This window comes from Brachycentrus maculatus, unplaced genomic scaffold (assembly GCF_059751285.1).
Source record: "Brachycentrus maculatus isolate JH-2025_06_01 unplaced genomic scaffold, ASM5975128v1 h1tg000196l, whole genome shotgun sequence".
Classification (NCBI taxonomy): Eukaryota; Metazoa; Arthropoda; class Insecta; order Trichoptera; family Brachycentridae; genus Brachycentrus; species Brachycentrus maculatus.
This window is the reverse complement of record NW_028280947.1, coordinates 2,163,012-2,181,013: the sequence shown is the minus strand read 5'-3', so window position 1 is coordinate 2,181,013 and position 18,002 is coordinate 2,163,012. Positions and strand designations below refer to the sequence as shown.

Sequence of the window (18,002 nt, the reverse complement as noted above, 5' to 3'; positions counted from 1 at the left end):
CGTTTCCGTCTTCCTCGTCACAAGTGTTCCAGTACCGTTAGCAGTAACACACGGGTCTAGTGACTCGACTGCAATCAGTGTTAAACGCAGCAGCGAGAAATCTATTACTATGGATACTCAATACTGTCACATTCTCATTGTGTAATACTGCTTGGTTTTCTGTTTCAGTCCAAGCAAGTTCCCGATGTGGCCGACCTGATTCCCAAGGAAGATGAAGACGATGAGGAGGAAGCCGATGAAAATAAAGAACTAATGGAGAAAGGTAAGGAGTTTTATAGTATTTTTGACATCTCAAGAAGAATATGGTATTTAAAGGGCTTATGGGCTTTTCATAGTCTGGTTAAGTGATCACTTTACACAGGTGTAATATTCACCGATTCTACCCATGATTGATGACCACACTTCTGAAATTCTTGGAACTTCTAAATATGTATATAATTCGATATCGAAACATAGTGCTTCTACCACTAGGATTTCATGAGAAACGATAGAAAATATCGTTTTCAATAATAATTTTTTTTTTAATATGACTTAAATCATTGTCAATTTTTAATTATGGGTTTATTTTTATCAATATTTTTATCTTTCGAAAATGTTGCAGTTTATGACTTTCATAAGTTTATGATTTTATGCAGTTTATGATTATTTTGTCCGCCTCCGTAGTGTAATGGTCAGCACGCTCGGCTACCGTTCTGGAGGTCCCGGGTTCGATTCCCAAGGGTGGTAAAATAAATATAAGTGATTTTTTCACTGTCATATTTATTTAATATTACCCTGGACTGGTACCTGAAGCGGAGGGCTGATCACCTTTCCTTCATGTGTAAACGATCTAGATAACACTGCGTTTATATGACGCAGTACCCTATGCACCATTGGGGTGCGGATAAGGGTATTATTATTATTATTATTATGACTTTTTGTATGAATAATTTTTAGGATTTCTACGTTATTGTTGTCATATTTGTGATCATTATCTAATTAAATGGTTTGCAAATTGTAAAAAAATATTATTTCTGAAACATAATTTATGTTCCCTAATTCTTGTTTAAATTAAATTCATTAAACTTATTATTTTTTTTCTTTCTTCTTCTTTTTCTCGATCCTAAGGATCTGTTTGCGCCTCCGCTTGTAGCTCTTGGGATGTTGACTCCCAGCTGTCTTTCACCTTTTTGGAGGTCTGCCTGGGGGTCTGCGTCCTTCAGGGATTCCTTGAAGGGCGATACGTGGAAGTCTGTCATCTGACATTCTGTTTACATGATCATTCCAGTATCGCCTTCGTTGTCATCCCCACCTCACGATATCCTCCGTCTTACACATGCTCCGGATGTCGGTATTTCTTACTCAGTCTTGCAATGTGTTTCCGGTTATGGATCGGAGAGTTTTCATCTCGGAGGTTCCAAGTCGAGATTTTGTTCTAGGAGTATCTGCTCTTGCCTCAATCCCATAAGTGGCTATTGGTCGAACACATGTTTTGTATATTTTCATTTTACTTTCTACTCACATGTGTTTGTTCCTCCACACCGAGTTTCTATTAGCATCTCTAGAGGCATCCAGGTTTTATTTATAATTTGATATTGTTAACATTCATTTTTGTTCATGTTTCAGGAAACTTGTCAAAGTCGGTGTACTTGAAGTACCTGAGGTCCGGCGGCGGAGTGTTCCTACTGTTGGTGACTCTTTTCATGATCCTGCTCGCCCAGGCTATCACTTCCATGGGGGATCTCTACCTCACGGCTTGGTGAGTGCGACCGTTCATCAACTCCTGCTGAATCCTACACCTGAAATGTCGAACCCTCTTCTAGCGGAACGGAAGGCATGCTGGCGACAGTCAACAGTCCGGCTTCTCCTGAGGAGTGCAACGTGCAATGAACAATTGCTGACAAGTTCCCGATCGGCCCACACTAGATTATCCCTCTTGTTCCCAACACAGTTTAAAATAATAATAAAAAAAAAGAAAACAGCTAGGAAACGTAAAAATCCACTTAAACACATTGGTCACGTTAAGGTTCATTAAAGGAATGTAATTTGACACGGGCAATATAAAGATGGTGACAGAAATCAATGGATAATAGTGACATCTATCTACACAGCAAAGCAAACATGACAAGAAATTAGATGTAGGAGTAACATGTTTTTTAAAGCACTAAGGTTTCAAATGCAAACATGGATCGAGTGAGTATTCATTAGTGAAACTTTGAAAAAGAATACATGATCAATATATTACTCACAATAACAACGCATAGTACAAGGCTTGGAACATGGGCTAAATCGGGTATCGTTATCGAGTGCACATGAAAAATAGAGCTATATCATCCTTTTCCAGGTCAAACAACGCAGAGTACAAGGCTTGGAACATGGGCCGAATCGGGTATCATCAAGTGCATATTGAAAATAGAGCTATATCATCCTTATTCCAGGTCAAACAATGCAGAGTACAAGGCTTGGAACATGAGCCGAATCGGGTATCATTTCGAGCTTGCATTGTAAATATAGCTGGACACATGGGCCGAATTGGGTATCGTTATTCCAGGTCAAACAATGTAGACCACTAGGCTTGGAACATGGGTCGAATCGGGTATTGTGCACATGGAAAATGAAGCTATATCGTCCTTATTCCAGGTCGAACAACGCAGAGTACATGGCCGCTCGGGACGACCAGTTCATGGACGGCGCGGCAGACGGCTCCAACTTCACGAGCAACCTGACGCAGGTGACGACTTCGGCCACCATCCTCAGCATCCAGATGGACGCCATGAACCAGGCCATCGAGCTGGACCCCAACACCACCTACGTCGACATTCTGGAGGAGTCTTTCGCCGACACCAACACGGCCATCTATGTGTACACTGCATTCATCATCGGCTGCATCATATTCACAACTATCAGGTAATAACAGTACCAGCTTCAATTCTGATATTTTGTTTGAAATACATACAGTTCATCGCTGAAAATTGGTCTTTATTTTAGTAAAAATTACACTAAGTTCTACATTTTGACATATCAGCATAGATGAATATAGAAGTCTGGGTATTTACAGGGCTTACGACCCACCGTAGGCTGGTTTATGTCATCACTCTATACATGTGTAACATAGAGGCGTGCATTCGATATAGGCAGAAAAGCAGTGCCTGCCGGGGATGACTCGCGTGCCATATAGAAACATGACCAGTGCCTACTATGCCTTATCCGTACCCAACCCTACTGCCTACTCTGATTAAAAACTGTGCACGCCACTGGTGTAACATTCAATGCATTCAACATCAGCAATGATACATCAAAACATGTGTCACAACAGATTTAACCTTTCCCTCCCGGTGGTACGTATTTACTACAACTTGACTTTGAAAATGAGAATATCAATATAGAATATAATAGATGCGGGCTCACAATTTTTGTATTCCTCCGTAATACTTATAATAATAGTATTTGGTTGGTTGGAAGATATTGCTTTTTAGCAATAAGCCCGCCAATGTACTTATTTATTTTCTGTACATAAGTTTAAATAAAAAAAAATACTTTTACGTATTACATAAAAGTATTATAATATAAAGTTATTCATTTGCAGAGATGGAAAAAAAAATCGGGGATAAAATCACCAATACACCAACGTTTCTCAGAGTATGCGTGTATGCCGCACTTTACGTACACGGGCACGCGGCTTCATACTGTTTCCGACAATCTCATTTTAGTTGCGCACAAGTCGTCATTCAGGGCGGTCGTGTCGCTGCACTAGTTACGGTGGCACTTTTTTTTACACACATCTTTTTTAGGTATTTACCAGAGTTAACATTACAAAACTGATACATTTGAACTTTAACTATGCTCAATAAAAGCAACATTTAGGAATATTTACATTTTCCCCGTTTTGAAATCAGATTTTCATAAGGCGTACAAAATACATCGCACACTCCTTTCAAGAACGTCAAAAATTAAAAATCGTCAGTTTTCAGTTGTGCATGTTTTCGGAATGCCCAGAAAATGTAATATATCCCAGCAAAAGAAGCATATTTTTAACTTAATATTTACCCGCTCGCTACAGGGCAGAAAATGTTGTTTTTGCATTTCGAAGAAAAGGTATTGTTTAATTATTTTTCAAATGGAGAAAAAACCTTCAGGTTTACCTTAAAAGATCTGTTGCACAGTAAAAAGTTCAATTAGTGGCTTGATATTTATTTTTTATACATTAAATTTGTCATTTGAGCATGTTATTATTCACAGATCGATCCTCTTCTTCTGGGTGAGCGTCCGCGCCTCCATCAACCTGCACGACACCATGTTTGGCAACATCCTGGAGGCCACCATGCGCTTCTTCGACACCAACCCCTCGGGCCGCATCCTCAACCGCTTCTCCAAGGACATGGGCGCCGTGGACGAGACGCTGCCCAAGTTCTTCCTGGAGGCCATCCAGGTCTTCATGGTGGGGCTCGGCATCCTGGTCATGGTGGCCATCAAGTGCCCCTACATGCTCGTGCCCATGGTCGTGCTCGGAGTGGTCTTCTACAAGATGACCATGGTCTACCTGGCCACCGCTCAAGATGTCAAGAGGTATCCGTTGTGCGCAATGTTTCTGGGTGGGGTAAAAATGTAATAGGCCGGTGCCTGTACAAGACTTACTTACGCCAACCCTTACTTACAACCCTTACTTACAACCCTTACTTATCCAACTTGCGCCATGGTTGGCGTAAGTTGGGTAGACGCTTGACTGTGAAATTAGCGCCGCGGGTTCGGTTCCCGCCAGGTGCAAAATAAATTCAAGAAAGATTTATTTTCAATTGGTCTACGTGTTTGTGGTGTATTTTTCACATTTACCTTCCCTATCCTTACTATCCTACCTGTAGACAAGCCCTCTAATATAGAGGCTTTGCGGGATTATTCCTTTAAAAAAAAAAACATTAGCATATTGAATTTTCCCTTCTGTTCTTGTCATTGCTCTTTGGACCACATTTACGTCGCTGACCATATCGGTCCATGGAATGCATAGCATTCTACAATGTAGAGACAGACATACACTTGAAATATCTTCTTTTCACCCTTAGCCGCACCCAATGGTGCATAGGGCACTACATCATATAAACACAGTGTTATCTTGATCGTTAACTTTTGAAGGAAAGGCGATCACCCCTCCGCTTCAGGTACCAGTCTAGGGTAATATTGAATAAATATTTGAGTGAAAAATCACTTATTTTATTTTATTTTTTAATAATTTTTTTTTTACAAAACACATATTTGAATAATACAAAATAGTTAAGTGAATATACAAAACATTTCAAATATAACGTTTCTACCTCTAATAAAGTAGATAGTGTTTAGAGAGGGAGTTCATTTTACAATTTTTTTTTTTTTATAAACATAGTAAATTATACTCGTATTTATTTGACCCCACCCTGAGAATCGAGCCCGGGACCACCAGTATGGTAGGCAAGCGTGCTGACTATTACACCATTGAGGCGGAATATGAAATATAATTGATAAGACAGAAACAGTCCTGCGCCAATATAACAATTTTTCTCTTGTCAATAGATTGGAGGGTGTGACAAGAAGCCCCGTGTTCTCTCACCTGTCTGCCACACTGGCGGGGCTCAGTACTATCCGTGCCTGCGGAGCTCAGGAGATGCTGAAGAAGGAGTTCGACCAGCACCAAGATGTCCACAGCGGAGCCTGGTCAGTATTCTTCCTCTCCGTCTTAATCCTCATTACCCTTGTGACCCTTGTGGAGGCAATGACTCTTCTCCAGATATCCCTTGACTGCGCTGCACGTAGCGCCTTGACTTGATCGGTCCATCGTGTGGGGATCTTCCTCTCCCTCTCTTCCCCTCCAGGCTACCGGTCACAACCACTCAATTAAAAGCTGTCCCACCGCATGCCCAGATCTGATACAGAGCATCTAGGCTCCCTGACAGATCTGCTCTTGCAAAGCTATTTTTTTTTAACTAAGTTGCGAAATTTATGGAAAATGTGAAACAACATAAAGTTGTATCCTGATATTACTGCGAATTCACATTTAAAAGCTTTCAATATCCTTGTCACTGCCAATCTAAATAAATACAAGTTTGTAAATCCATCACCAAATTTTCTAGAAGTACCCCGGTGTAGGCAGTGAAAGGGATTAGTATTTAGTTCAGTTAGTCAGCTAGATCTGATTCCGACCCGATGTTGGCCGGTACACAGATGCCCACAACCCCGACCAGCACAGCAGACAGACACGGAATAGTGCAAAGACATTTACAGAGAATGGTCAGTCATCGCATTTCCAACCACTCAAATAGGCTATCCTCATTGCTACGCGCGATGTGTCCAAAGAACTGAAGAATCGTGCACAGACACTGGCTAGATTGACTCTGGCTTGAGCCATCCAAGTGTAGTTCCTGACTAATGGACTCGTTGGTGCGTCTAGCTGTCCATGGAATTCAGAAATTGGTCAGTATTATTATTGAGACATCTTACGAAAAAAAAACTACTACTCTTTGAATGAGTAAAGAAATGATAATAAGAAAATAGACTGGCCCGAATTGCTCTTCAAGAGTACCCAGGCGAAGAAGACCACCAGGAAGACCTCTAAAGTGATGGCGTGACAGCTGCCAGTCCACGTCACAAGAGACGGTTAACGGAACAGACAGATCCGAGGATCTATAAAAAGGAAGAAGAAAAAAAAGAAGATTTAATTGTAAATTACATTGATTTTTCAAGTTTTCCTCAGTCTTCCTTTAGGGCGTTTGTCCACTACACAGAATTACACAGAATTTTACCGTCCCGCATGTCAGTTAGCATTTTAAAACATTGATTGGCTTGTGCTTTTGCTCATCTTTCTTCGGATCGGTGCTTTTGGTCGGTGCTTGAACACGTTGCGCGTAAATTCGATCACGCTAAACTGTCGTAGTCGCTTTAAATTTTCAAAACCGGACTGCCGGACGGTAAAATTCCATGCAGTGCACAAACGCTCTTAGGGCGTTTGTCCACTACACGGAATTACACAGAATGTTACCCTCCGGCACGTCAGTTAGCATTTTAAAACGACGATTGGCTTGTGCTTTTGTCCATATTTTTTCGGATCGGTGCTCTTGATCGGTGCGTGAACACGTTGCGCGTAAATTCGACCATGGTCAAATTCCGGGTAGTGGACAATCGCTTTTACTCTTTTTTCCAACTACATTTGCCTTATAAATTTGTTTTACTATTCTTTCTTCAGTCATTCGATTCACATGCCCAAACCATCCCAACACACTTTTATTAATTTTATCGATAATCCTTATCTCAGCCTTGCATATATCCAAAGGTTATATGTATTATTTTTTTTAATTAAAATTTTTGCTTAGTAAATACCATTATTGTTGTCCGCCTCCGTAGTGTAATGGCCAGCACGCTCGGCTACCGTACTGGAGGTCCCGGGTTCGATTCCCAGGGAGGGTCAAATAAATATAAGTAATTTTTTCACTCTAATATTTATTCAATATACCCAGGACTGGTATCTGAAGCGGAGGGCTGATCACCTTTCCTTCATGTGTTAACGATCATGAAACACTGCGTTTATCTGATGCAGTACCCTATGCACCATTGGGGTGCGGATAAGGGTTTGAATAAAATATCATTATTTCGAGTTCACAGAACTTGAGATATAGCTAGTACAGTACAGCTCATAAGAAGAAATCTATACTAAGAAATAGTGCTATTTACTAAGTGAAAATTTTAATTGAAAATGGATAGGTTTTACCACAAAGTGACTGCCGAATCAATTAATGAAAGTATGTACATATTAGTTTTGAGTCAAGTTCTATGTGTATTAAGTCAATGTTTTTCAACAGGTACATTTCCATAGCTGCCAACACCGCCTTTGGACTGTGGTTGAGCAATTTCTGTTGCGTGTTTGTGGCCATCGTCTCCTTCACATTCCTCATTATTGGAAAAGGTAAAAATTTTGTTGATACGACCTCCCATACTATTGTCCGCGGGGTAAACACATCACAAGTTTATCATAAATTTATCTTTTTGTCCACCAAGAGTGTTTGCTAGCCTATAGTATTCTAATAGTCTGGTTAGGTTCCTGACTGAAGGAGATTGAGTTGAATCAGGTTAAGTAGAAATTAAGTTATTTTAAAAAGTTTTTAAACTTATTTTTTAACAATACAAGAAAAGTAGAGAATTTTTTTTTCAATTCAAACTCTTATCCGCACCACAATGGTGCATAGGGCACTGCATTATACAAACACAGATAATAAGGTAATATTGAATAAATATTAATGTGAAAAAATCACTTTTATTCATTTAACCCCCCCTGGGAATCGAACTCGGGACCTCCAGAACGGTAGCTGAGCGTGCTGGCCATTACACTACGGAGGCAGACAGAAAAATTACTGTTTTTGAAATTTTTACAAATTTTCTATATAAATTTCGAAGAAAAAGCGAGTCTAGTGATGGCATTTTTTTTTTTGGCAATGTATTCAAGTAAATACCGCTTCATTATTTGACATTTATGCACAAAAATACAAATCCGGTATTCGGGAAACATATTATTCAATGTTATTTGTTGATAAAAGAGATGATAAAAAAAAACAAGTGTGGTATAAAAACTGTTGGGATAAGTAGCGCGGCACCAGTTGATGGCATTTTTTGTAAAAAAAATGTTTCAAATGATCAAAAAGTGAGATTATCAATAAAATAGCAGTTTGCAGTTTGCCGCAGATTATTTATTTATTTATTTATTGAATGGCTAAAACCTTTAACATAATACATATATACAGTATCTAATATAAAAATACACTAATAGAGAAACAAAAAGTCTTAAACATAAAATAATAATAAAATAACAAATAGTAAGCACTGGTAAATACACGTCTCCTTTACACACTATCAGCGAGCAGCGAGAGGGAGTGAAACACAACGTTTAAATTTATCCATTATAACACGGAGAAGAAATGCTGAGAAAGTACAGACTTCAAGGTGGATACAATATATTAAATAAATCTATACTATCAAAAGCATTGGCTAACATGTGAAGCCGCGGAATTGGAGAGAACATGGCATAGTTTGCAATATGTACAAATACTGCGAATACAGATTTTTGCCTAGTACCTCTTGAACGCACGCACGGTCTCCTAAATCTTTATTTGATTTAGGAGATCAGGGCTGTCCAAAATATTATTAAGAATTTTATATAGCAGGACCAAATCAGTAATTACCCTTTTATAAGTCATGTTCTCAACGTAGAACCTATATTTCGTAAAACATCCATTTGCTGCAGGTCATTTTCTCAACATGTTACCTGTATTTACTACATAGAATGTCTGTTTGCTTTTCTCAATGTTTTACCTGTATTTGGTAGAACGTCTGTTTGATTCTCAAAGTGTTGCCTTTGCTTGCAGACAACGTGAAGGCATTTTTTGTAAAAAAATGTTTCAAATAATCAAAAAGTGAGATTATCAATAAAATAGCAGTTTGTTGCAGATCATGTCCTCAAGGTAGAACCTATATTTAGTAAAACATCCATTTGCTGCAGGTCATTTTCTCAACATGTTACCTGTATTGAGTACATAGAATGTCTGTTTGCTTTTCTCAGTGTTTTACCTGTATTACCGAGGAAAACTGGGCACAATCAGGTATGTCAAATACTTGAAAGCGGCCGGGTCAGGAGTCGTAACAATCGTCGGGTATGTATGAGGAGATGCATGAATGTAGAAGAGGCAAAGAATGTTTGCAAAGACAGAGTGGTGTGGCGTTCGATTCTCTCTACCTACCCCCGCGTGAAGCGGCGTGATGGTTAGTTAGTTAGTTTTACCTGTATTTGGTAGAACGTCTGTTTGGTTCTCAAAGTGTTGCCTCTGCTTGCAGACAACGTGAAGGCGGGCGACGTGGGGCTGGCCATCAGCCAGTCGCTGATCATGACGGGCATGCTGCAGCACGGCATCAAGCAGGCCACGCAGGTGGTGACGCAGATGACGAGCGTGGAGCGCGTGCTGCAGTACACGCGCCTGCCCAGCGAGCCGGGCCTGCGCGCGCCCCCGGCTCCGGCCGGCTGGCCGCCCAAGGGGCGCCTGCAGCTCCGCTCGGCCGGGCTGCGCTACTGGGACGGCGCGGACCCCGTGCTCAAGGACCTCAACGCGGTCATAGAGAGCGGCTGGAAGGTAGGCGCCCCCGCAAATTCACCCGTTTATTTATTTTTACATTATTTCGAAAAATAAAAAGACTTTGTGTTTTGATCCACCCACATTTTTATTAACCAACTAGTTTCGGCAACAACCTGTTGCCCTCTTCAGGGTTTAATTTATGACTGAATGAAACCCTGAAGAGGGCAACAGGTTGTTGCCGAAACTAGTTGGTTAATAAAAATGTGAGTGGATCAAAACACAAAGTCTTTTTATTTCTCGAAATAATATATCAATATGATCCACAAAGTTAATGCTTTCAATATTCAAAACATATTTATTTTTATTTCATCATACTCCAGTTTACTGCTGCTAACCACAAATTTAAAATAAAATAAAGTGCCTACATGTTTCTAGTTAAAACCATAGTGCAATATGTTACCGATGTAACAGAAATAGTGCTTGTATAGATTTCATGTTGGTATCATTGTCTTAGACCCTATTTCAGACTATTTGTTGTGGCCATGTGCACATGTCGGGATATTTATAGGTTATCTGTATCTTAGTTTATCAATTTTGTGAGGTTATTGAACGAAATAAGCAAAATGACAGATGAATTATAGTCATAATAATACTAAAAATAAGTAGTGTTATATATAGTACCTCATATTTTCAAGAATAAATACTTTTTATTTATACTTTATAAAACATGGTCTTTGTCGCTAACCACCAGGCACACAATGTGTATTTTTAATTTTGTTGAGGGATAAATATTGTATCAATCTGTGTGCACGATTTTCACAATAAAATTTTGTTTACACAGATCTGAATGTAAAATATTGGTAAATGGAGAGATTTTGGAACAGGTAGATGATTTCGTGTATTTGGGTAGTATGTTTTCTAGGGATGGAAAGATTGATAAAGACATAGAAAGGAGAGTGAATGCTGGGAACAAAGTGAATGGTGCACTGAAATCAGTTATAGCAAATATAAACCTATCAGTGGAAGCTAAACTGGCGGTGCACAACGGAGTCCTGGTTCCAACTCTAATGTATGGAAGTGAAACATGGAGTTGGCAAAAGAAGGATGAAAGTAGACTGAATGCAGTCGAAATGCGATCTCTCAGAAGAATGTGCGACAAAATGATGTATGATAGATGTGCAAATAGTGAAATAAGGAAGGAATGCAAAGCTGAGATAAGCATTATCGATAAAATTAAGAAAGGCGTGTTGAGATAGTTAGTTTTCTTATTTGTAAATAATTTCTAGAAATATAAATGTGTTAAATAAAATATTTTTTATTCTGTCCTCAAAGGGTCAAAAGGTTTCTTGTACTTATTAGTGGTATTTACCAAGTAAAATTTAAATTAGATAATATTTCTTTGTACAGGTCGGTATAGTTGGTCGGACTGGCGCAGGAAAGTCCTCACTGATCTCCGCCCTCTTCCGGCTGGCCATTGTTGACGGAGAAATCCTGATTGACGGGAAGGATACTAAGGACATCAAGCTGCAGGTAAGACAACTGTTTGACCCGCGTAAATAGTACCAAATAAATGTTGTATCATTAGTATCAAATATATATTTGGTACTAACGATACAACAGGCGCCGTGGCTTAGTTGGGTAGGCACTCGACTGTAAAACTGGCGTCACATATTCGATTCCTTTAAAAAATATATATGTTTTTAAATATTGTGAATTTTTTTCTTAAATCATATATGACCGGATGGTCCCATGCAGTTCTTGGAACCCAAATAAATTAGCCATTTTTTAAAAAGTATACTCACTTCTGATTTTCCGGTTTTTTGGCAAATATTCTGTCCAGTTAATCCGAAAACACGAAAAAAAAAATTACAAAGAGAAATTTAAAACTGTTCTATATGCTTTATAAAATTAAACAACTTTGTTTTAACTATTATTAGTACACTTTGACCTACCGGTTTCGACAAGAACCTTGTCATCATCAGGGTTTATTAAATTCTAACCTTACCAAAAACTTCCACACACTCTGTACACCATATGAAAATATGATTTAAAAAACTCCTAAATCATATTTTTTAAATCATATTTTCATACGGTGTATGGAGTGTGTGGAAGTTTTTGGTAAGGGAATGTAATTAATAAACCATAAACCATATCCGCTCCTTAGGTGGAGCATATGGAGTCCACAAACTGTCTCCAGGCTTTTCTGTCGGCTGCCAGCTCCCTTGCATTCTCCCAAGTCAGATCCGCGTCCCGAAGTTCTGACGAGAACTGCCGACAAATTGTCAGAAGTGGTCGTCCTGGGCGGCGCGAACCTGATGCCTTGTAAAAGAGGCAAGCTTGATGGCGGCTCTCAGGAGGCATGCGGAGTACATGGCCAAGCCAACTGAATCGCCTTTTCTTGACGACAGTTGTGACCAAGATTTGCTGCGGCCTACGCCTCATCTCTTCATTCCTCACAAAGTCAAACCACCGCACGCCTGAAATTCTCCGCAAACACCTATTCTCGGCGCTTAGTACACGGCTGCTCTGGGCCCTTGTAAGGTGCCATGTTTCACAGCCGTATAAGAGAACAGGAGCAATGCAGGCATTGTATAGGCGGCATTTGGTCTTCACCTGATACCTTTTTTTTGTTGTTGATGTAATTAACTATGAGTATTTTAATGTTTTAGAATTTAATAAACCCCGACAAGATTCTTGTCGAAACTGGTAGGTTAATAATAAAAAAGCGGTTAAAACGAAGTTGCTTAATTTTATAAGGTTTACAAAGTATCTGCGAAAAACATTCAAGAAATTTTCTTCTGCGTTTATGTATGCCTACTTGTTTAGCAAGATGCACGTGTTAACAGCGTGATATGATTAGAGACAACTAAATTAAAAATGGATATTTTGCACATGAAAATGATTGGGTTTTTTTGTTGTTCAGGAACTCCGGAACAAGATCTCAATCATCCCGCAGGAGCCGATGCTGTTCTCTGCCACCCTCCGGCACAACCTGGACCCCTTCTCTCAGCAGTCTGACGCCGCTCTCTGGGGAGCCTTGGAAGATGTAAGGAATACGTCAACTTTATTTTAACCCTAGCCAGATCTAACAGGGGGATTGAAACCCCCCCATATATGAATTTTAATTCCATAACTTAAGTATTATAAGAGCTACTTACTCCATATTTTTTTTGCAAAAATAATATTAAGGAAAACTTTCCATTTTTTTTTTATAATTTCAAATCGTTGAATGTTTCAAAATATTGTTTTTGATAAAAAGCATCATTGTTGTCGGGCAGTTTTTTCATCAACCCCGACCCTAATTATACTCAGACAGCCAGCGTCCAGCCCTCAGTATACTAATCACAAGTAACCGCAAACCCAATTCCCATCTGTACAATGTTTTTTGGCGTCTCTTGCGCTCTACCAGAAGTAAGCAACTAGAACGCTTATAAGCGTCTCCCGTTATCTACCAACAGTATGTAAAAGACACTTTTAAGCGTTTCCCGCAAACAATGCGTTAAAATAGTATAAAATATTTGGAAAACGGCAATCAATTCACGTAAACCGTCTTCCTACAGGCATAACCTGGCGATGGTTATGCCTGTAGGAAGAGCCGCCGCTATGCTGAACAATATCACGCTGGATATTGATCTGTTCCATCTGAAGGGATATTGCAAAGCGGGATTCTGCTACATCTTTAACAAGAGTATTCTTGCTTATTTTAGATTTTTTGTTAAATGTATACGCTTTAAATTTTAATTAGTAATGTGTATGTTAATTATATTTTGTCCGCCTCCGTAGTGTAATGGTCAGCACGCTCGGCTACCGTTCTGGAGGTCCCGGGTTCGATTCCCAGGGGGGGGTCAAATAAATATAAGTGATTTTTCACTCAAATATTTATTCAATATTACCCTGGACTGGTACCTGAAGCGGAGGGCTGATCACCTTTCCCTCAAGTGTTAACGATCAAGAAAACACTGTATTTATATAATGCAGTGCCCTATGCACCATTGGGTTGCGGATAAGGGTTTGAATAGAATGAATGTTAATTATAAATAAATAAATTGAATTGAATAGGCATCACACACAATCACACGGCCAAACGATACTTGAGAAGAGTGCAATTGCTAAGTTGGGAGATTTTCTTGTTTGGCCTTCAGGTGGAGCTGAAGGAAGCCGTGGGCTCCCTGTCCCAGATGGTGAGCGAGGGAGGCAGCAACTTCTCGGCGGGACAGAGACAGCTGCTGTGCCTGGCGCGCGCCATCGTGAAGAACAACAACCTCCTCGTGCTGGACGAGGCTACTGCCAACGTGGACCCCAAGTAAGCAATAACCGTAATAATAATAAACAGTCCAATAATTCTAACCACTTGAACCTATGACCCCAAGCGCCCGCTAAAGGCTGGGCAAGAGTGTATGCGGGAATGTCTATATTATTATTATACTCAACCCTTATGAAAACTAGACAAAGGAGTCTGCACACACTTGTCCTTGTACTGTCATAGCGACCTGTTGAATAAACAGATTGCCTCCTAATTAAGAGTTATTAGTACCGATTCCCGAGCCCCGTAATACTAGTTACATCGCCATAGTGTTTTTATCAGTTAAGGCTTGGAGCATTATGGTGAGCAATGTTGTTTCATCCCATTCAGAGTTTTTGGCCATATACTCAATCACTGTTCTTCCCCAGCCACCTTAGTAACATAATCCTGTCCTTCTGACTTATTTTTACTCCCCAAACTCAAATATGTAGTTTGAAAGGGAGGCAATTTGAGAAGATTCCCGAGATTACGGCAAATGCGACAAAGGAGCTGAAGGTCATCACAAAAGAAGCGTTCCAGGAGACTGTTTCCAAAAGTGGAAACACTGTTGGAATTAGTGTGCGTTGTCTTCTTCTTCTAACCCTTATCCACACCCAATGCTGCATAAGACACTGCATCATATTGACGCAGTGTCATTTTGATTGTTAACACACAAAGAAAAGGTGATCAGCCTTCTGCTTCATATCATCAATCCAGGGTAATATTGAATAAATATTAGAATGAGAAAATCACTTATATTTATTTTACCCCCACCTAGGAATCTATCTCGGGACCTCCAGTAAGGTAGCCGAGCGTGCTGACCATTACACAACGGAGGCGGACAAGTGTGCGTTGGGGAGGTGAATACTCAGAAGGGCGGGTGTCTGGGTAGACATCCTAACTTCTTAATAAAGTTCATTTTGTTTTATGATGTCTACTCTGTCTTATTCCTCTTCTTTCTGTGCCACTTCTAATGAAGATCGGTGATCATCATGGCTATCTTCAATTTTGATGCTGCAGCTCGGAACAGAGATTTGGTGCTTCTGCCAAACCATTATTATTCTTATTCCTCATTACTCATTATTGATTTAATGTTGTCAGTCCTCGTATTCCGATAAGCGATACATATTGAACCTACCATTTCCAGAACGGACTCCTTGATCCAGAAGACGATCCGGCAGAAGTTTGCGCACTGCACGGTGCTGACCATCGCACACCGGCTCAACACGGTGATGGACTCGGACCGCGTGCTGGTGATGGCGGCGGGGCGCATGGTGGAGTTCCAGCACCCACACCGGCTGCTGCAGGACCCCGACTCGGCGCTCTCGCAGATGGTGGCGCAGCTGGGCAAGGCGGCCGAGCGGAACCTGCGCGAGGTTGCCCGCGACGCCTACGAGAAGCACATCAAGTTCATCGAGGAACCTGCCGATTGATTGTCCCCATAATAATCTAAGTAATTACTTAATCTAAGTATTATTATTACATAATCTAAGTAATTACTTAGATTTACTATCTAACTTTGATGTTAAGTGTATAAGTTCAGCTTGGCCAAGTTACCATCTAACTTTGATGTTTAAGTGTATAGGTTTGGTGCAGCTTGGCAAAGTTACGATCCAACTTTGATGTTTAAGTGTATAAGTTTGGTGCAGCTTGGCCAAGCTACCATCTAACTTTGTTTTAGCTTGAGTAAGTTATAATTTAAGTAAAACTTGAAAATTGGTTCTCACTTAAGTAAGTTATGAACTTAGTAACTTTACTACAGCTTATGTGAGTCATGATCCAAATTTGCTGCAACTCATGTGAGATATGATTCATCTTTGCTTCAGCTTATGCAAGCTATGATCCCACTTTGCTTCAGCTAATGTGAGCTGATCTAATTTTCCTGCAGCTAATGTGAGCCATGATCTAACTAACTACAGCTTATGTGAGTTGTGATCTAACTTTGCTGCAGCTCATGTGAGCTATGATCCAACATTGCTACAGCTTATGTGAGTTAGGATTTAACTTTGCTATAGCTTATGTGAGCTGAGTCTATTTTGAGTAACTTTACTCCAGCTTATGATCCAAATTGTCGAGCTTAAATTATGACTTGCCTTTGCTCTAGCTTAAGTAAATTATGGTCCAACTTAAGTTTAGCATTATCCTTGCGGTTTTCATCTTAAATTGATTACAGGAATTACTTTGTACGTATCCACTTATTGAAACCTTCATAATAAAGTCAGAAATACAATTAGCTACCATTAACACATCTGTGTCGGGGTGTTTTCCAGACAAATTAGGCAACAACGCGGTCAATTATTTATTTGGCCGTGTGAAAAATAAGGTGAGGCGTAAAATAGCTACATCTTCAAATGATTTTTTTAAATTTTTTGTTTAAAAATCATTAATTTATTATATTATGAACACTTTATTGTTTATTTTGTTTTAAGCTCACAAAATTGAAATATGTATGTGAAATACAGAAAATGATGGAAAAAAAACTCTCACATAAAGAGTACCTTTTTATAAAGTTTATCATAATTTAGTAAAATATTTTTTCTCTGAATTTTAAAAGAAATGCGAACCAACAGTTGATTAAAATATTATCAACAACACCTTACCGCTAATTTATAAAAGCAGAGTTTTTTCAGCTCTAGTAAGTTCTATGAAACGTGTAGAAAGGGGTCCTGACAACAATGTGTTAATAGTTTCAGATTTAAACAAATTAATTATTGCATTGATATATTGCATATTTACCACTTAACCTTTCCCTTACGGTGCTAAAATAAAAACGCGCATTCCGGTGTTGGGTAGTCAGTACACAAAAAATGCGATTTTTAATGGGAAAAATAAGAACATTCATAGCTAATCCCCTTAACTAATTATAATTGAAGTAAAAAATTATAATAATTGAGATTTACTTGCTGAAATAATTTAAAAAAACCATCTGGCAACGCTCACAGAACGGGCATAGACCCACTCTGGTTGCAAGCCCGAGAGCTACTGCCGACTGCCGCTAGTATTGACAGTGGCCGCACTCTTCGCCCTTTATAGTGAAGTACGCAAGAGTGGGACGCGAATATAGTGTCGCGCTTCCCGCACACTCTTTGAATTTGTTTCCCATGTTCACAAAATACCTCCAATGTACCCGATAAATTCAGATTATAATAATAATAATAATAAATCCCTTACCGCACCCCAATGGTGCATAGGGCACTGCTTCATATAAACGCAGTGTTATCTCGATCGATTACACATGAAGGAAAGGTGATCAGCCCTCCGCTTCAGGTACCAGTCCAGTGTAATATTGAATAAATATTAGAGTGAAAAAAATCACTTATATTTATTAAACCCCTCTGGGAATCGAACCCGGGACCTCCAGAACGGTAGGCGAGCATGCTGACCATTACACTACGGAGGCGGATTATTATTAATATTATTTTTTAAATCAATGCGGAAATATATTATTATAGAAGAATACCTAAAATCTTAACCTTGTATTTATTATGTTTATAAAGATCCTGATGGTTGATAGAAGCAACGTGTAGTAGATACCCAATACAGGGAAGGGAGGGTTAACCTGGTACTTAGTTTAAAAGTAGTTTTATCAAGTGATGGAGCATTTAAGTACTTAGTGAATATGTTTTATGAAAATCACACAAATCATTAATACAAGATCCTAT

At 39.4% G+C, this 18,002-nt stretch overlaps 1 protein-coding gene across 1 annotated transcript in view; it reads left to right on the top strand.

The window, feature by feature from the left end:
- LOC148307632 (ATP-binding cassette sub-family C member 4-like) overlaps nucleotides 1-17,148 on the top strand; it is a 70,880-nt gene extending 53,732 nt beyond the window's left edge. The window contains exons 12-22 of the mRNA XM_088263198.1: nucleotides 169-262; nucleotides 1,606-1,738; nucleotides 2,620-2,886; nucleotides 4,219-4,545; nucleotides 5,521-5,661; nucleotides 7,800-7,903; nucleotides 9,823-10,115; nucleotides 11,466-11,588; nucleotides 12,982-13,104; nucleotides 14,201-14,361; nucleotides 15,488-17,148. Coding sequence (XP_088119324.1) covers nucleotides 169-262; nucleotides 1,606-1,738; nucleotides 2,620-2,886; nucleotides 4,219-4,545; nucleotides 5,521-5,661; nucleotides 7,800-7,903; nucleotides 9,823-10,115; nucleotides 11,466-11,588; nucleotides 12,982-13,104; nucleotides 14,201-14,361; nucleotides 15,488-15,773 — 2,052 coding nt within the window. The 3' untranslated portion in view covers nucleotides 15,774-17,148. The remainder of the gene's footprint in view (nucleotides 1-168; nucleotides 263-1,605; nucleotides 1,739-2,619; nucleotides 2,887-4,218; nucleotides 4,546-5,520; nucleotides 5,662-7,799; nucleotides 7,904-9,822; nucleotides 10,116-11,465; nucleotides 11,589-12,981; nucleotides 13,105-14,200; nucleotides 14,362-15,487) is intronic.
- The last annotated feature ends 854 nt before the right edge of the window (nucleotides 17,149-18,002 follow it).